General features: G+C 41.2%; 1 protein-coding gene across 2 annotated transcripts in view; it reads right to left on the bottom strand.

Moving 5' to 3' along the window:
* The window catches only part of Myo10 (myosin X), a 197,615-nt gene that overhangs the window by 83,144 nt on the left and 93,797 nt on the right, over positions 1–20,674 (bottom strand). The window contains exons 4-9 of one of the 2 annotated variants that reach the window (XM_020179611.2): positions 18,605–18,792; positions 8,953–9,087; positions 7,436–7,560; positions 6,379–6,392; positions 6,181–6,265; positions 5,424–5,527 (exon numbers count right to left, since the gene is read on the bottom strand). In XM_020179611.2, the coding sequence (XP_020035200.1) occupies positions 5,424–5,527; positions 6,181–6,265; positions 6,379–6,392; positions 7,436–7,560; positions 8,953–9,087; positions 18,605–18,792 (651 nt within the window). Of the gene's footprint in view, positions 1–5,423; positions 5,528–6,180; positions 6,266–6,378; positions 7,327–7,435; positions 7,561–8,952; positions 9,088–18,604; positions 18,793–20,674 lie in introns of those variants that run through there. The other variant, XM_074077703.1, reaches the window with a different exon arrangement.

Below are 20,674 nucleotides of genomic sequence, written 5' to 3'. Positions count from 1 at the left end.
TGGCAACCAATTACTACCAGCGTGGGTGTGTGCCAAAACTACCAGCAAGAATCTCCGTTTACTGTCTCTTGCTGTCCATTTACAACCATTGTACTGAGCAGCACCCCCCCTTCTTGGCAAGAGTAGCCACTTTAAGGCTGATTATAATTATTTTATTATCTCCATAATATGGGTCAAGACTGAAAAAAACCCTGGGAAATTCTCACTAGGGCTCAGAATTGCTAAACAGCAACTTAGTTACAAAAGTGGTAAAGAGGAATTGCACAAATTATTTCCAATAAAAGTTTATTAAGCACATAAAAAATGCTGTGAATGTGTGAATGTGTGTGTGTGTGGGGGGGGGTGACCAAGATGTGATACAGTCTCAACTCTTAAGCAGCAAAGGTCATCCCACAAGAAGCAGGGGAGGCAAGTCACTCCTTCAGAAAGCATAAGAATCTAGCTGAACCTTGAACAAACAATATGCCTGAAATGCTGGAAGGGGAGGCTGTTTGGGGTGAAGTAAATTATGAATAAGTAATTGAATAACAGCCTATTATGAAATACTGTTATATTTTATGATGTGGTATTTTCAAGTAAGTTTTTTTTATATATAAAATTTGCTTATAGTTTGTGATGTCAGAATAAAAATGGAGTCACTTGTGTCAAACTTAACTCAACAAAGCTGAGAAGTTATGAAGAAGGGAATCTCACACATGGATGCCTGAGAACAAGAACTTTGTGCCTGGGCCACAACTGCAAACAGAAAATATTCCCGTTAAGGACATTCATCGCAAAACTGCCTGCCCAGCCTTGGCTGGACGCCACTCTTGCTACTGATCCTTTGAGCCAAGGATTATTATTTCAAAAACACTTCTACAATCATCCCCATTTGCCCTTTAAAACTTCCCCTTGCCTCAAACTGCTTAAATATGCGTATAATACACCTATTCCCACTGAAGTAGTCCTCCAAATAACTCATTATCTTTGAAGCATCTCTGTATTTGCTCTTCAGGTTGACAGTTCACATGTTTTCTATGACTGAAAGAGACAGATGTTTCCATGGTTGGCAAAACTGAAGCACAAAGTCGAGCCTTTAAATCTTAATAAAATCTGACTCATGCTGAATGAATTTACACCCCCATAACATGGCCATGCACCATCCAAAACCGATGGATATACTCGGTAAACTCTATGTGATCAGGAAATCCCAGCTGTGGTCCATGGCCAAGCACACTGTAAATATTCAGTATTTGTTGAGCAAGAGAATTAACAGATGATCACTCATCAAAAAATCCAGTTACCTCACATTTCATCAGCCACCATCCTGGTAGGTCAAATGCAGGCAGTAAAAGAAATTGGTTGTTACTTCTGACATTGAAATAGCTTTTTATCCTGACCGAAACATTTATGGTGTAATTTAGAAAACTGTGTAAAATGGTTATGAAATTGAACATACGTTCATTGCCTGTTCCAGAAAAACCAAGTCCCCTAAAACTGTGCAGAATACCTCACCAGCATTTGCTCCTATTAATGTTAATTAAAAAAAAATACATAAAACCATTTCTCAGTGAAATATGCACAATTCTTAAAAATAAAAGCCCTACTGCATGAATAACAAGACATTAAGATTCATAAGATTTGTATTTTTAGGAGCTGCAAATGAACACCAGAAGTGACATTTTCATACATAATCCCAGAAATAACTTCTCCCCATTAACATTTTAATGCATTCTGCAAACACATTATCCTTGAGCCCCAGTAGAATATGGTCCCTTCCCTTCAATTCCACTACCTCTGGGAAAAGGAGCTTCATGGAATTAAAGTGTACTTATTGCATTCCAAAACACAGCAGCGTGACCTGTTCCATTTCTCTAGCAGAATGCAGGGATTACATCTGATTTGCTCACTGCAGTGTCTCTGACATTTAAAACAGCACGTGGCTTGTGGCAGGTGTTCACACGTGTGCAATGTATAAAAACCACCTTCAGCTCCAAGAGGGTAATCCCGCTTTGTGAGCCATGTCTGTGTCACTCTTGCTGTAGTGTTGCACAAGGCAGTAAGATGGGCCAGCTGATGTTGATAATGACACTTATGATTAGATTACCATAGAGCTATCCCTTGGGGGATTGGTTTCAGGATGCCCCGTGGATACCAAAATCCATTCCCAAGTCTCATACATACAGTAGTGTAATATTTGCATATAATTTGTTAATCTCCTTCTGCTTGCCTTAGATCATATCTAGATGACTTAAATCTAATACGATGCAATGTTGTGTACATAGTTATTATTCAGTATCACTTAGGGAATAATGATAAGAAAAAAGTTCTGTACATGATCAGTGCAGACAAAACCATTATAGGCCTAATTACTAGATCCACAGTTGGTTGAAACCATGGGATGGAACCCACAGATATGCAGACCCAGGCTGCATTAGGAATACAACCATACAATCATATAACCATTAAAAAGTTAGCATGCCCATTATAAAAATAGAACATACAAAGAATGATACAGAATAAAATCCTAGAATTCTGCCACATGAGATAACATTTTTGGTATATATTTTGTTCTTTTTTCTGCATGTAAAAATGCTATAAATATGTGAAACATAAATGCTTATTTAAAAATGATTATAAATATGTATATAGTGCAGCCTTCCCCTCTGCCTTGTACTAAGTAAACTTTTCCATACTATTAAATACACTTAAACATATGTTTTACTTGCTACAAGGGATCTCATTTTGTGCTTATAAAAGATTATTTAATCAATTCTTGATTCTCACAGGTTTAGAGGAGAGAATCTTGTTATTTACAGAAAGGAATATTTTTCTTCCTTTTTTCCCCTAAGAATAGAACATTAATTTCGTTTCATTTCTTTTTTTAATGCATTGCTTAGAAGCTCTAGAACAAGGTTAAATAAAAACAGCAAAAATGTTACATTTGTGATCTTAAGATCAGCTAAGTCTTGATCTGATGAGCCCAATGCTAATTAAATACTTAAAGACCTACAAATGCATTCTACAAACAGAATACATATCTAGACTAAGTTTGTTGGGTGTCTTATGTTAGTCTCATCAATAAATGTTCCTTCCTTTCTAGATGATAGATCATTTTGTCTTAAGACCAGATTTCAAATGCCAAATCCTATTCAATTGAACAATGAAAGCTAGCAATCACAGAAACTAAGCAGAGCTCACAAAGTTCACTTGTAGCTAACAAAAGGAGCAAACAGTTCTAGGTAGGAAAATGATGCCCCAAGAGGAAGACAGAGGAAGCCCATCAAAGGAGTTTCTCAAGGTCTTTCCAGATCCCAGGAATCCCTGACACCAAGTGCACTCTGGTAGCAGGTTAGCTCTCTGTGTGTGGATCCTGCAGTAAGACCAGACAGACTTGGAAAACTAGAAGTCTGTCTCCACAAGAAACATCGTTTTTATCACAAATTACTGTTCTCAGCTTTAGGAAAGAAGCAAATATATAAAAAATTCCTTAGACAAGACTTTTTCTGCTCTTCTCATTAAAAATAGGTATAAGTACTTGTTCTAACACAGATTTTTTTTCAATAAAAACAATAATAAATGGATTGTGAAGGAAGATTTGAGTAGAGAGAAAAAGTGTAGGAGACCAAAATAAAATGGAGAAAGACATTTAAAATACAATCGTTCTGCCAGGCACTGTGGCTCACATCTGTAATACTAGATACTCAGGAGGCAGAGATCAGGAGGACTGCAGTTCGAAGCCAGCACAGGCAACTAGTTTGAGAGATCTTATCTCGGAAAAAACCCATCACAAAAAAGGGCAGACAGAGTGGCTCAAGTGATAGAGCACCTGCCTAGCATACATATAAGGCCCTGAGTTCAAACTCCAGTACCAAAAAAAAAAAAAAAGAGAGAGGGAGATGATGATGATGAAGGGCTGGGGGGAGAGGTTTAGTGGTAGAGCACTTGGCTAGCATGTGTGAAGTCCTGGGGAAGAGCATCAGGATATGGTAGCCCAGAATGGTATGGACTTCATTTTCAACTTAGAGAAATGATGTATGATTTATACTCACTTAAAAATACTTTTGATTTTATTGCACAAGACACTCCTTTGAGAATAACTGGGGGGTTGGAACAGGGAGTTGTTGGTCTTTAAAAAACAACCTAGAAAGACAAATCTGAAGTACACTGAAAACAGGTAGGACTTGTCTGGTGGTTTAGTTAGGATTTGCTATTAGACTGTTTGGCTACTGGCTCTACCAGGTACTGGATAAGGGTAGGCTGGTCACAATCCTCTCTGAGTCTTAGAATAGAGAAACTATTAAGAGAAGAGAGCTAAGTCCATATGAAGTTCATAATATACTCATCCCTTGGTATCTACAAAGCATTGGTTCCAGGAACCCCGACAAATATTAGAATCCAAGAATGTCCAAGTACCTCATGTAAAACGGCACAGCATTTGCATATAACCTATGCACATCCTCCTGTACACTTCATTATTACTAGCATTTTTTTGGTGGTACTGGGGTTTGATCTCAGGGCCTCGTGCTTTCTGGGCAGGTCCTCTGCCATTTGAGCCACTCCAACAGTCTTCTGTCTCTCTCCTGTATATTTTAAATCACTTCCAGAGTACTTATAATACCTAATACAATGTGTATGAGTAGTTGTTATACTATATTATTTAGGGAATAATGATGAGGTGTACATGTTAAGTATATTTTTTAAAAATATTTTTGTTCTCTGGTCAGTTAGATCTGAGGTTATGAAACATGGATGCAGAGGGCCTCCAAATCTTCAAAATGTCAGCTGCATTAATGATGATGACAGTCCCATAGGTAATGAATCAATGCTCGATGCATTGTATCCCACTATTCTTGTAAGGACTCTGGCAAAGGCACTGAGCCCACAAATATGTGATCTCTAGCCATACTCATTCAGGTGAGGTGCTAACAGTGCCCAGGCTTTGTCAGTGCAGCCACCTTGTAACAAAGCCTGTGTGACATCTGAGAACGGTAAGAGATCCAACTCTGAGGCATACCACAACACACAGCCTTAAGATGACTACTGTTCAAGCAATCAGAAATGCTCAGCACAATTAAGAACTGGAACTGGATGACAACCCAATGGTCACCTGGTCCAGTGGCCAATGGATTTGCTTATAGCAAAGCCTAGGAATTGGTTTTGGTTTTTTGGGAGGACAGAGGATATACACTCTGAACCCGCTGTTCCAAGTAAACACCATGCATCTGTCCTGATTGATACAGACATCCTCTACATTCTAAAGAAAGATAATTCCTTGAATTACTTTTCCAGTTTGGAAAGCAGTCTTCATCACAATTCAGAAAGAAGGAAATACGTATCCTCACACATCTGTCCAAATGCAGTTATTTCTGCTTTTGTTTAATGTTTTGAAACAGAAAATGAAGTCTATATTCTTAATAGAAGAAAATAATAAAGTAACTTACAATAACTTCCCTAAAGGATGCCTGGTCACTGATTGTCTTGTCTTCTATACATCCAGATTGATTCAAGTAATGGTAGTTTTCTGGCACAGATAAATAAAGTTCTTCTGCACAAAGACAAAGAAAGCATAGATAGATAGCATCAGTACTCAGCTGGCCAGGATAAGATAAAATTCAAGAGTTCACTCTAGGATTTTATTTATTTATTTATTTATTTATTTTAGTGCTGGAAATCATACTCCATGCTTTTAAAAACTAAATTGCACACACAATCCTCTGTCACTAACAGTCCCCTATTATGATAATAAAATTCCCTTGTAATTGTTATCTAAGGAAAACAGAAAAAAGTTTAATTAAACTAACTGGGATGGCACAAAATGCTACTGAAAATAAGACTCATGATGGTTCTTTTTCACTTTCTCTTAAAAATCAAACATTTAGAAGTTAATTTTATTCTGGCGTGGTTTAAAAGTAAAACTAGCTTTAATATACATGTACTTTCACAAATATCCTTCAAATAAAAAAATATACCAAGACTCTTTAAAAAAAAAACTTTGAGATTTCTCTAGATAATTTTCTCTCTCTGTTACTTGGCCTTAAAATGAATTTAGCACCTTTTGTACTCTCCTAATATACATTAAGTGATCAAATATACATTAATATACATTAAGGCATCAAAAGAGATGCCTTACCACTTATGGAAATGTTTTAAGTGGAAAATGAGTTGCTTATCTGTCTCTGGTGTTTGACACTCACTCACCTCTCTCCCCAGGTTCCAGCCCTGCCAGCAGCGCATAGAATATGTGAAAATTTCTTTCCCCAGGATTTTGCCTTACTACTCGGTTCTGAAGGGAGAGACCAGATTCATATCAGAGATGTTTCCTGCTTAATTTATACAAACCAATAATTTCTGAAAATAGCTACTATGGGAAATGTGAAATAAATCATGTGTACTTACTTTTTCTAATAAATCTTCATGTGAAAAGCAATGGCAAGTCAAGGATCAAAACAAAGCTATGACGAGCTGAATTAACCTTCATTTTCTTATCACCCCCAAAATTATAGCTTCCTGCTCCTCTGACATCGACACCTCCAGTGCCAAAGACAAGCAAACACACCAAAGACCACATCACCAACTCTAAACATGACATGTGGCCCAAACTTTGTGTGACAGAACTGACTGCAAGCAAATATCTGATGTTTGATGACAACCATGGCTTTGATATGGTTTAGTATATCCCCTAACGGTTCATGCTGCTAAGCCCTCCTTGCTCCCCAGTGTGGTAGTGGAACCCTTGAGAGGTGGGGCCCAGTGGGAGGTGGTTAGGTCATGGGGGGTCTGTCTTCAGAAGGGATTAAGACTGATTTTGTGGGCACATCAATTCTCTCACGCATGAGTAGAAACGGTCTTGCTTCTCTCTCTCACTTCCTGTCATGCCACGTGTTCTCTCGCTCATGTACTCTCTCTAAGATACTGCCCACCATGCTCTGACGGAGCCAGAAGACCCACACTACAGGCGGAACAATGAGTCTGCCTGATCTTGGACTTCAGCCTTCAAAACTGGGAGCTAAAATAAACCTTTTTTTTTTTCTTTAAGAACATTTTTGTTTGTTTGAGACATGATCTTGTCATGTAACCCAGGATGGGCCTTGAACTCACTATCCTCTTGCCTTAGCATCCAGAGTGCTAGAATTACTGGTGTGTACCACCACTCTGATTTCCTCTTTTCTTTATAAATTACCCAGAGTCAGGCATTCTGTTACAGAAAAAAAAAAAAACAGACAAATAAAATGATGAATCTAAATCTTCAGATTATAGATATGATATCAGAGATTTCCAAAAGAAAAATGGTTATCTCATAGAATAATTAATAAGTCAAGTATTGCTTTACTACATGTAAGTGAGGCTGAACTGGAGTAAGAAGCGTTTTCATGTTCCTTTGGCGTGTACTTATGATGAGACTAGCTCCCACATAGTCACATGCTATAGACAAAACCTAAACGAAGCAGGGTACAATCCACAATTCTTCCTCCCTGAATATTTCCCTTCCAGCAGATGTTCAGCTGAACGAACTTCCCAAAACGACTGGAATTGTTGTTGTGCACTGTCTTTGCGTTGCCAAAAGCCTCCATGATGGGGCTGTGGAAGAAGCGAGAGCAGAGAGAGTATTACTTAGGGCAGATCTAAAAACAAATGCCAAAATATGCAAATGCAAGAAAAATCTACAACCAAAAGGCCCTATGGTGACTATGTTGACTTAAAGAAGAGCCAGATTTCCCAAACACTGAAAAGGGTTTACCCTGAATATCCACCTTGAAGGTGGGTAAGGAATACACAGCTAGCTGTGCTGGCCGAGGGTACCACACAGTTACGGAGTCCCAGTGGCTCAGCCGGGTACAAGTTAGCTTTGACTGATACATATAAACCAAGGACTGCACAGAAAAGTCTACACTCAAATTCTGGAAGCTGAAAGGACCCAGTCCTAAGAATGTCACCCATTTGTTGCACGTTCTGGTAGCAATTCGTTTAGCATCTTTGAGTCTTTTCTAACTCTAATGTGCAGTCAGACTAGAGCAGAGGTTGGCAAATGTTTTCTACAAAGGAGCAGACAGTAAATGTTTTAGGCTCTGCAGACCATGGGGTCCCTGTTACAACTACTCTGCTCTGCCACTGTAGCTCAAAAGCAGCAAGAAATAATACAAATGAGTGTGGCTGGGCTCCAACAAAACTATTTACAAAAAAAAAGGCTGCAGGAGGGAGATGAAGAAGTTCTAGAGGCAGATATGGTAACTGTTGCACAGTCCTATGAATGTACTTACTGCTACCGAGGAGTATGCTGAAAAATAATTAAAATTTTAAGTTCTGTATATTAGCTGCAATTTTAAAAATTAAGTGTTTGAATGCTTAGTTAAAAAAAAATAATAAAAGCAGGCTGTAGAGTCTGGGTCTCAGGCAGCAGCTTGCCAACCCCTGGACAGCTCTCTCAATAACAGGATCTGTGATGTCTTACAAGACACAAATCAGACACCAGGCAATCACACATCTTATATGACAATTCAGGTGACATGCTGCTCTGCCCTACCCAGCCTCTCACAGATGACCACTGGACAGAGTCTTCCTTGTTCCTCTGAATGGGGAGTGGAGTTTCTGCTAATAACATGGCTTCTAAAGAGGCCATCTTTGTTCTCTTCACAACTCCCAACTGTGCCCCATCTGACCCAATCCTTCAGAAACATGGGCGGCTAGAGTCAGAGCCCCAGGGAAGGAGGCTGCAGCCAGCTCCTCCTCAGAAACTGGTCAGTCACCATCTCAACCTGGCCCAATGGGGAAGGGTCAGGAACATCTTCACCTGGAAACAGTTGTTGCTGAGGATGTTGGAAAGCATTAGACATGTATCGAGTCCATTTCTTAAGGGATTATAAAAGAGAAGTCAAGAAAAAGAGAAACCGGACCAACTAATTTTAACAATTCCACACCACATGGAAAGTGAATCCCATTGGCTAGGAACAAGGAAATTAATGAACAAAATACCTGCTTTCAAGAATAGCTTGTTCAACGCAGGATGTCTCCTCCTTCAAGGACAAGTCCAAAGACTGTTGGCTGATGGCCGAGAGAAACTTGAGGATCAATTTAGTGCTTTCAGTTTTACCTGCACCACTTTCACCACTGAAAGACAAAATGTATAAGTTTGTGCTTCTAAGTATGAATATTGTTTGTACAACCAGCTTGGTCAATGGCGCTACAATTTTTCAGCAGAACAACTGTGGACAAGTGGGAAAAGGGACATCAAAATACTTGCTGCAAAAGAGCTGAGTGGAAGGATGGCAGAAGTGCTTTCTTGTAGACGCTGACCCGTTTCTGATCTTGCCTCTTTCTGCACATGTGGTAAACAGCACTGCCTTTTATTACGTGAAAATCCTAAGCTGGATGGTGCCTTTCATGGGAGGGAGCTCTCTAGGAGTCAGGACTGTCCTCTTGTTCACAAGCAAGCACATCCCAAACACTTCAACTACACCTCGCTGGTAGCAGGTGCTTGGTGAGTATTTGTGAAATGAATAAGGATATTAACATACCTGACTGGGAAACCTAACACAGGTAAATGTGCATTGAAATAAAACCATTCATCAGTATTATGGAGGAGAGGGGGATGAGCTCACAGGTACACGCCCATACAAAACCCTGATAATCCTGCAAGGGAGGCAATGGCTAAGCGCCTCAGTCAGAACTGAACACCAGGTGTGTTTGACTCCAAAGTCCCACAGACATCATATGTTAGTCACAGTTAAGGGAAGGTAAGCAGAATAATTCAGAAAGATTGGACCAATGAGAGAAAGAAAGAAGGTCTGAGTTATACCGTAAGATAACAACAGAGTGAAACACAGAAACCAGTGAAGCCTGGGCAGATGTGCACTTCAGAGTGAGATCCGTGACTGGCGAAGCCAACCAGACTAAATCAGAGGAAGCATCGAAAGAGGGGCTAAGCTTGAGTTGAGGGGGGCAGAGCCAAGGGCAGGTGCTGGAAGAGAAAAGAGACCCATCAAAGTCACCTTAAAGAAGTCAGCCGTGGAGGTACAGAATCTCCCTCAGGGAACTTATTTCTTATGTAGCGTGTGGTGATCAGGTCCTGGGTACCTTTAATGGGACTGGAGGTGCAGAGAAAAATATGGAGATGAAAGAAATTTGGAGGGAGGCCAGTCACTTTTGGTTAAGGCACCATGCTCAGAACTGCAGGGAGAACAGAAGCAGCAGAAAGGATGGATGGAACTTATACAAAAGGTTAAAAACTGCACAGCAGGACAAACACCTGAAGTGGCCAGTTAATAATTGCTTGGTGGTGGAATTAGCAGGAGACTCATTGAGAGCTAAAGAAAGTCCTTTTGGAGAGCAAGATCTGGGGCATTATCAGGACAGGAATGTTGCTGAAAACATGGTGAATGATTAAGCACATGCACTAACAGAGAGGAAATGACTCAGAGATGACACTCCTGGAGCCAGGCTGGGCATCAGGGGCCCTCAGGGAATCTTCACTTATCCGGGCCCACCAGTCATTCCATGCCCTTCTCAAATATTAGGGCTGGGCCTGGTAAGGTGTCATAATTCCAACCAAAGAGCCATCACCTCCAGGGGGCTATGGTTCCTGGCAAAGCCTTCACAAACACACACACACAAACACACCCCAGAGACACCGAAATATGCCTTTCTGGCAGATAGAAAACATCTGAGAATCTACACTTATCTTGAGATCATGAAGCAAAAGCCAAGAAAATTGAGACAAGCCCAGCAGGAGTGGCCGAATCCACATCCTAGAAACTGCCCTGCCTCATGTTACATGAGATATTAAAGACCTGCATAAGTTAGGCCAGCTTTGGCTGTGGTTTCATTTATCAGCAACCAGAATCTTCCTAGCACAGGACTTAGCATTCCTCTTCACATACCTGGTACCAGCACAGCTCTGAGCTTGGCACACAGGAGACACTGGACAATGACGCCCACAATAAGAGACACTGAAAAGAGGAGAGAAAGTTCTGAGAAATATCTAAGTAGCTCTCCACATTTCCAAAAATGTATCTACATAGTAGTTGTTAATGAGAGAATTGTTAAAAACAGAAAGGAAAACCAAAGGGGTAAGTTCTCTAGTTAAAATGGTGAGAAAGAAATATGTTTTGTGTTCCCCCAAACTGTCTCTTTCTCCTTTGGCACACAGAAGTAGAGGGCATTTCAGGCTCCCTTTCAGTAAGTGTAGGCAGGCAGGCAGTCACAAGGGGACTGAATGTGAACAAAGGAATAAGAAAGAGCAGTTGAAGAACTGAGCAAGAGGGATGTATGCCATTCCTACACCTGTGCCTACAAGCCCCCTTCTCTTGGCCCTCTCTCTGGGTGCCCATGGGCTGGAACATCTCGAAGACAAGGAAGCACCAAGCGTGAGTAAAGCCCCTCACCTCCCCACAGAGGGCTGTGACGTGAGTGACAAATCATTCCCAGGTTAAGCCTGAGATTGGGGCCTGTGTGTTACAGCATCAGCCTACCTTGCATAGCATAACATGGCAAAAATACAATCATGGAAAGGCCACTGCTCAGACTCTACAGGAAAGAAAACTCCTAACTCTCATTCTCATTAGATTTCATTGTTGCTGAGATGCACTTGTAGGGCTGGGGGTGTGGCTTAAGAGATAGAGTGCTTGTCTAGCAAGCACAAGTCCCTGAGTTCAAACCTCAGTAGCTCAAAAAAAAAAAAAAAAGAAGGTACTTAAAGAGAACATGAATAATACAGTTAGAACAAATATGGCTGGAAATTGATGGACTGACAGTCACAGATATCAATCTTGACAGTCTCAATACTTTTTCTTGTATCATATCTTCAAGCATGTTTAAGCACATTTTTTAGAATACAGTAGTACAATCTGAACTAAAAATAAAATTCAGATTTGTACAGTGGTTCTCAAACTTGACTGCACATTAATATCATCTGATATCCCCCATCCAAACCTATAGGGAGGAGCACAGTTATCAGAACTATGAAGCCAGGTTGACGAAGTGTTGCTCTTAAGAGCAGTTTCACATTCTTCAGATATCTAGACCTTGAATGTCCCCCAAAGGTCCATGTATTCAAGGCTTAGTCCTCAGAGTGTGCCTGTGGGAGGTGGGGACTTTTGCGAGGTCCTTTACGCCATTGAGGGTATGCCTCCAAAAGGAACTGTGGGCCTCACTCTGGTTCTTCCTCTCTCTCTTGCTTCCTGTTCATTAGGGGAATGGTTTTGCTCCACCATGTGCTCCCACCATGATGTGCTGTCTCACCACAAGCCCAAAGCAACAGGCCAATTAATCATGGACTGGAACCTCTAAAACTGTGAGCCAAAATAAATGTTCTCTCTTTATAAGCTGGCTACCTCAAGTTTTTTCTTATAGCACTGAAAAGCTGACTATTACAGGAGGCAAACAGTGATTACTCCTACATTGGGATGTGAAAGTGTTACATAAATTAGACAAAAGAGTAAAAATAATTGAAGAACTCACAAATTACTAAAACTCAAGAACTACTACAGATGTCCCCAGACATTAACATCGAGGAAAGAAGAGACTTTTATCTAACCTTTACCCCCTTCCTCCTTCCTGTTCACAGTTCTACTTTGTTCTCCTTTACTTATGGCAATTACCGTCCTGTGCCTTGGTGCAAATAGGAACACAGGTTTCAGCAATAACATTTCCATCCACATGAACCAAATGCTTTTCTGGTTGTTAAGCAAACTCTGCAACTATGAAAAGGAAAAGGAAGCCTGTATTTACAAATAAAGTTTTATTGAAACACAGTCTACCATATCTGTTACATATTGTGAGTGCTTTTGCACTCCAAGCTCAGAGTTGAGGAGTTCCAACAGAACTCCCCGTTATCCCCTAAGGAGGTAGGCACCTTTAGGAGTAATCTCCTATATTAATCCAATATTAATGTTCTTTTCCTTTGTTTCAGCTAAAACTTTTTTAGGGGTAGAGGGGGGAAAACTGGGCATGACTAGGAGTATTCCTGTCTACCATTTCTACCATTTTAATCTTTTTGAGAATATGCTCCATGACCTTTACCTAAGCCCAGAAACATGTCTGCCATCTTTCCTTCCTGAACTATGACCTTAAACTGAGCATGCCTAGGAACACACCACTCCTAAAGTGTTTTCCTATATGAATATGTATAGGCTCCCTGAAATACAATCCCATGCTCCTTTGATCAGGGAGGTGTTTCTTTGGAAATAACTTCCACACTCTCTTTGGTGTATCAGAACATGAACGTAGGGCTTTATGCTTGCTAGGCAAACACTCTACCACCTGGGCCACACCTCAATCCCCACCCTCCCAACATCCGTTTCACCGTAGGTTTTTTTTTTTTTGCTTTAATTATTTTTCAGATAGGGTCTTACATTTTGCTCGGGGCCAGCCTCAGACTGCAATCTTCCTACCTACGTTTCCTGCATAGCTGGGATGACAGATTTGGGCTACCAGGCCTGGCTTATTCATTGTACATAGTCTCACTAACTTTTTGCTAGGGCTGGCCTTGAACCTGTATCCTCCAGATTTCCACCTCCTGAGTAGCTGGAATTACAAATGTGAACCACCATGTCCAGTTTTCTCTACTCTTTTAACTCTTGGTTGTGCCTTTTTTTTTTTTTTTTTTTTTGACTGTACTCATTAAACTGAAAACCACTGTGTTTGGTTACAGTCTCCCCCACAAAACCTAAAATACATTCTCTTTGACTCTTTATACAATACTTTTGTTGGCATTTGATGAGCAAACATTCTCCACCCTGTGAATCAAATTCCCTTGAGTCACAGGATTATCCCAAAACATAAAATCACTTCCTAGCTTGCTAAAACACTTTGGAAACTTCTCTACTATCTTAAGGACTAAGCCCAATGATCTTAGCAATCTAAACAAAGCCTGAAATATATGACCCTGTACAGGAAGTAGGATTCGAGATGGCAGAAAAACTGAAGTTCCAATCCCAAGTTTGTTGTTAAAAGCTCAAGTCTCTTTAGCAAGTCACTCACCAGTTCTGAGTCTCAGTTTTCCAATAGAAAATGTGTTTGACGCAGAGAAACTAAAGCAGAATCCTTAAAAGCATCTGAGGCCAATAGGAGAAAGGGACCAGGAACAAGAGAAAAGGTTACATCAAGAAGAATTAACCTAGAAGGTAACACACACGCACAGGAAATTAATGTGAGTCAATGCCCTGTATAGCTATCCTTATCTCAACTAGCAGAAACCCTTGTTCCTTTCTATTATTGCTTATACTCTCTCTTCAACAAAATTAGAGGTAAGGGCAAAATAGTTTCTGCTGGGTATCGAGGGGGTGGGGGAGAGGGAGGGGGCGGAGTGGTGGTAAGGGAGGGGGTGGGGGCAGGGGGGAGAAATGACCCAAGCATTGTATGCACAAATGAATAATAAAAAAATAAAAATTAAAAAAAAAAAGAAAGAAACCAGGGTTGACTTAAGTATAGCAAGCCTACCTAATTCCCAGAATTATTGCATGTGGTTCTGACCAAGCATGGTCAAATAAATCAATCAAAGAAATTTCAAAAATAAAAAAATAAAAAGAAAATGTGTTTGAGGCTTCCCTGAAGATTACACACAAATGAATCTTCTCAGTGGATTTCAGTTCCCTTTCCTTGCCTCTTCCACCCCATCTTCTGCTGCTGTGTTATTCAACTAGGAACCATGCCCATGACCTATTCAAATCCAGGACACAGTTCTGTACCAAAGCTATCATTTCTAGATATACTTCCAGAAACAGAAAAAAAACAAACATTCAATTATTACTCTAGTATGTAAAGGAAGAAGAATAAATTGCTCCAGTTTTGAAAAACCAAAACACACAAGCAAGCAAAGATTCTGAACCAACAGTCACTCCCAAGTATTCATCTTTTGACTGATAGCTGCTGAATGCTGGCTTTCTACCAGATACTGTCCTGGGTGCAGAGTTGCAAAGACAAATTAGCCTCGGGCCTTGCCCATTGTGAGACAAAAATTATGGTAGGCCTTTGTTTTGGGTTGAGTTCTGCACCAGACCAAGGACCAGACCAAATCAAAATGGCATCTCTCTGCTAAGTGCTACATAATCAAACTGAAGCTTTATGGGAGCAGATAGATGCAAAAATGGACAAGTTTTTCTGGAAATAGAGGAGATTCCAGTCTATCTGAGTTAGTACAATAAGGAAGTACCCTCTGCTTCAACCCTTACCAAAAAAAAAAATGTTAACCAATCTGTTACATTTCTACTGTTGGATTTCCTTATTCCCACCTTACAAACCCTCTGTTCTGCTATTTCCCTGTGGGAGCCCTCATTCTCAGGCTACTGAGACTGCCTCAATTCATAAATCTCGAATGAAAACCAATTAGACCTATAAGTGCATTTGATGTAATTGTCTCTTGACACCACTTTATAGATCTTAAAATATCATCTGCACCAAAAGACCACAACAAAGAAAACTGCCTGCCCTACACAATGTCTGAAAAACTAAAGTCAAGGTTAAATGTACTAGATCAACCAAGGTCAAATGCTGACCTTGGAACAAAAATTCTCAAGAATTTTGAATTTATATTTATATTTAAAACTGGAATAGCATAAGCTTCCACTTAAATGTGCACAAAAAGAAAAAAATAAAACCAAAATTTGTCAGGCAACCATCTTGAAAATTAGATCAAAGAAAGGCGAGGACTGGAAGCCTAGAGGCTTGGCACTGCCACCACATAGCTAGGGACCTTAACCAAGTGACAGAAAAAGTAAACCATAAAATCCTGTCTAGTTCCAAACAGGTTTATCTTCTGATTTATTTTGGGGGCTGGGGATTGAATATTTTCCAATTTTAAAGACACTAGCAGGAAAGCAGTGCCGGAAGTAGTGGAGATATGTTGTGTCCAGCAGGGGGCACATGGACCATGCTTAAGGAATGCTAAGCAGGGCTACAGTACCCAGCAGTATTTACTTTTCAACTCATTTTTCTCTTAATTCCCACAGCCCCACTCCCCCACTAAAAAACTGTTGGAAATATCTATTAAAACCAAGACATATTTTAGAGAGAAATCTATTCTAAACGTCTCTATTTCCTAAGCTAATTTAGATAAATACAGTTACTCTTTCAACATCACAGCATTACATAATGGGAGCTTTCTTTTGGGGAACCGACCCTCCAGTCCCCTTATTTTTAAATACTAGTCTTGAGCATTAAATGCCACTTCTTTTCCATTTTGCCACACATTCACACACACACACGCACACGCACAATAACCGTGTTTGATTTCTTTCACTTTCTTCCTAAACTGCTGTCTAGCAAGTGATGTGTTATTCCTGCTCTCATTTTTTCCATTGAAAGTAATAAACACAAACCAGTAGCAAATATTTAGGGACCTAAGGTGGACATTAAGTTTGTATTCTTAAAATAGGTTAAGTTCTCTGTCTTTCTGCTGATCTCCTGAAATTATATTCTGTATGATGAAAAAATGATCTTAAATTCTAACTTCAAAAAAAAAAATTCACAAGTATGGGCTCAGACAGGAGGATCACGAGTTCAAGGGCCTGGGCTACAAAGCAACACCCTATTTCAGAAGAAGAGAGGGGGAAAAAAAGCAATATAAGCAATGTCTCTCTTAGTTATGAATTATTTTATTAAGCATGATTCTGAAATGCTCTGTTTATGTATTAAGCAAGAAGCATCACTTTAATTAACTGAAAGCAGTGTGATCCCTATTTGCTTTACTGAATACACTGACAGTTCCTCTACCCAAGTTGTTGCCACAGCCTAGCATTTGGGTGCTGCTAAAGTGACAGAGAATAGAGTACATCTGTCCATATGCTTCTAGAGAGCAGGGTGGGGAAGACACAAACAGACAGAATGAGTTCAGTCATATACATGTAATTCCCATCTGTTAAAATAGAGAACCACCAACAAGGACAACGGGTAACAACTGCCAGTAAGAACACTGTCCCTGGAAGTCATTTTCTGTGTGGCACTGTAGACATCATCAGAGCAGCCTACATCAAAGGCTGCAACAGGGTTCAATGCCTGGATGTCTGGAAGCTCTTGGTATGGTGTCTGACACACCACAATCCTGGAAAAAACCTTAAGCTATCCTTTCTCACCCACTCTCATTCAGATACCACAGGGGCAGTGTGAGCACATCTCACACGTCTTCACTAGGCAGACTGTCCAGTTTCCTTTGCCTGGGGTCTCACAGGGGGCTCCTCTGGCACATGTGCCCTCCCCACATGAACATGAATGGCTTCCCTGATGGAGAGCTAGAAGAAAGGCTGCATGAGCACGCTCAGCTCAGCTCTGTGCTCTGCTCTGCTCTTCACCATCTGGGAGTTTCCCAGTGATGGCGGCCACCAGTTACCTGGCTGTACCCATGAGCAGGTGAGTACAATCTGGGCAAGCCTGACTGGCTCGAAGTCTAAAGGTGACATATGGTTTTCCATCTGTCTCCTGTGCCTTACCTCCATTCAACTGGAAATTGGGGAGTGGGGGTCTTTTCATTGTCCTCCCCCAAATCCAGACACCCTTTTTTTTCCCCTGTCCCTCTTGAAATAATATAATAACTATTTAGCCACAAGCTGGGACTAGAAAGCCATTTAAAACAGGAGTCAAAATCTTCCACAGTAGCTGTTTAAGTACCCTGCTGCTCCTCTGTAACAGCCGTATTCCATGAATGAATGCCTGGAAGCACAAATGAAGAAGGTGCTTGGAGACTGCACAGAAACCCGGTACAAGAGATGTTCACCACCTCCACTTTGGGTACCACCCACGATTCCAATAAGAACGACTGGTAGAAGATTCGACAGGATGCCTCTGGGACATATGCGATGAGGTCAATTTGAACTAGTTAACAAAAAAATTAAGGAATATTAAAAATATATATATTCCACTACTTTTTTAGGCAGTGCCTACTACAAAGGTTTTGATGGTGGGGCTCCTAGGACTTTATTTTTCAAAAATAAGCTCAGCTTGGCTAACACAGATATGCCAAGTCCCTCTGCACAAAAAAAAAAATTGAAATACACCTGTCCTTGAATATACATGTTCTTGACGTATACATAGTAAACCCTTTCTCTGCAGCTAATTCAGAGGTCAACTACAGGAGCATCCCATTATTAAAATTAAAGTATTACTGTATTACATTATTAATTATTAAATTTGGAAGATTTTTATCTGCAATAATTTTATCATGCTTGAGAAAAAAGGAAACCTTGTTCAAATATACAAGCATTTTGACCCGCACACTAGAGTCCATGAAATATTTTAAATTTGAAAGAACCAGGCACCATTTCCTTAAACAGGCAGGACAAATAAACCAAAGAATAATCATAGCAAGTGGGGGTGGGGGGTGGAGGGAAAGAAAACGAGAATGAATGAATGAGAATGGAGTGGTTATTCTAAGCCAAGAACCAGTCGACAGGATCCCTCTGCTTCTCCAAGAGCATGCCACATTTTCTGAACGCTTAGTTACCAAGCTATTCAACAGGGAGCTTCCACCTGCGAAGCAGGTAGCCATAAGGCTGTCTTCCCCTCCTTCGCAGGTTTTGAGCTGGGGGTGATTGATTCCTGGGCTGCAGGCCAGCGGAGCTGTGCGGTGCCGATCCCTCCTGCCCACCTCCCCGCCTTTCCCCAGCGCCCCGCACCGCATCGCCCGCACCCACCATACCTGATGAGGACGCATTGGTTGTCGTGACGCTTCCACAAGCAGCGGTAGCACTCGTTGGCAATGGCAAAGATGTGCGGAGGCAGCTCGCCCAGGTGATGCGTGCTATACTGCTCCATGGTGCCGCGATCGTACAGGCCGGCGATGGGCTGGTAGGGGTTCACCGAGGCGATGATGGAGCCGATGTAAGTCTACAAGCACACGGAGGGGACAGGGCTGCGTTACCGCGAGCACGGCAGCGGCAGGCCAGCGATGCGGTCCTCCTCGCACGCGCGCGCGCACCGCGTAACCGGGGACGGTCAACACCGCGGACTGGCCGTGCGCTATCAGGAGGGGACAGCTGGGCCCACAGCCGGTGTTGTCTCTCTACCTGCTGGGCGAAGTCTCCACTCTCTGGACCAATGAACGCAGCTGTTTCAAAGAGGGATTTCAAGGAAAGGTAAAACCGGAGGAGGATGGTATGGAGCCCAGACCTAAATCCCAGTTCCCAGGTGACACCTAATCCTAGTCTCCTCCTTGGCACAAAGGCTGTTGGATCCAGTTTCCTCCCTCACCGGTGCCTATTATGAAACGTCAGGGTCGAAAGGTAACAAGAAAAAAAAAAAAAAAAAAAAAAGGAAAAGAAGGGACTGGGGAGGGGGAAAGGAGATTTCCTGCTTAACCAGCACAGTTTTTGTCTGGGTGAATGACATGTGGGAGGTGGAATAGAAACACCACAGTGAGACCCTACTTAACATCCCTGAATTGTACACGTAAAGAGTCAAAATGGCAAATTTTATGGTACGTGTCTTTGTATGACACATAAAAGGTGAGAAAACCATTGAGAAAATTCTGTATCTTCCTCCATAAAGTACCATACACCTTCTGCACACAATCTTACCTTTCAGGGAAAAAAAAAATGCAGTCCAGAAAATAAGTGAAAATTCGAGAGCAGAAACCAGAAGCTATAGAGTTACCAAAGCTTTGTGCCTTGCCCCTCCACGGGGACATCTATTCACTTGCACCTCTGCAAGAAATGCTAAGATGGTGGGGCTGCCTGGTTTCCAGGCTCAAAGGCATCGGAGGAAGTAAATCAAGCACGCAGAAGCAACGCCCTGCACCACCACCACTCACACAAGCACACGGCTGTGCCAATGGCTTTATGGCATGTTGCAAGATGAAGCCCTAACACCCAGTGCCTAAGAATGGCAGTGTGTTTGAAGATAGGGCCCCCATAGAGGTGACTAAACTAAAATTAGCCTGTTGCAGGGCTCCTACTCCAATCTGGGTCCTTATAAGAGGAAATTTGGGTAAACAAAGACACATCAACTACATACAGGGAGGGAGGCCATGGAAGAACGAAGCAGGAAGGCAGCCAAGGAGAGTGAACTTGGGAATCCCAACCTGCTGAAACCTTGACCTTGAACCCCCAGCCCAGACCTATGAGAAGATGGATCTTTGTTGTTTAATCCAGCCAGGTTGTGGGATTTTGTTATGGCAGCCCTAGCAGACCATACATGGGGCCTAATCCTTTAAATACTAAACCTGCAGGGTTTGCAGTACTACTGCATTAATTTTTTCAGATGAGGAAACTAAGGCAAGGGGAGAAAATTTTGAAAACATTCAGAACCAAGAAGTGGGATGGATAAGATCTGAACCTAGGCAACCTAATTCCAGAGCCTGCTCTTAACACATTCATTAACGTGTAATGATTCTAGAGAGAAAACCAAACAAAAACAAAAACCAAGTAAACCTAGACAGAAAGACCAAACATCCTGACAACATCTGTACCATAGTGCAACAATTTGTAGTAATTTATATTCGTAGTAACTGCCAGGAACATCAAGCAAAGTATTATGTGTTCAGTACAACTTTTCAAATGTAATAAAGTCTATATTTTGGAAATAATTTGAACCAAAAAAAGATTAAAATATAAATGATATCACCATAGCAACTGCATTCATAGGCTTATACCAAAAGGAACTGAAGTAGACAAATACTTGTACACCCAAGTGCACAGCAACACTACTCACAGCAGCCAAAAGGTAGAAACAACCCAAACGCCATCAACAAATCAATAAGTAAGTAAGCTGT

This window comes from Castor canadensis, chromosome 6 (assembly GCF_047511655.1).
Source record: "Castor canadensis chromosome 6, mCasCan1.hap1v2, whole genome shotgun sequence".
Lineage (NCBI taxonomy): Eukaryota > Metazoa > Chordata > Mammalia > Rodentia > Castoridae > Castor > Castor canadensis.
The sequence above is the reverse complement of the archived record's forward strand: the minus strand, read 5'-3'. Positions and strand labels throughout refer to the sequence as shown.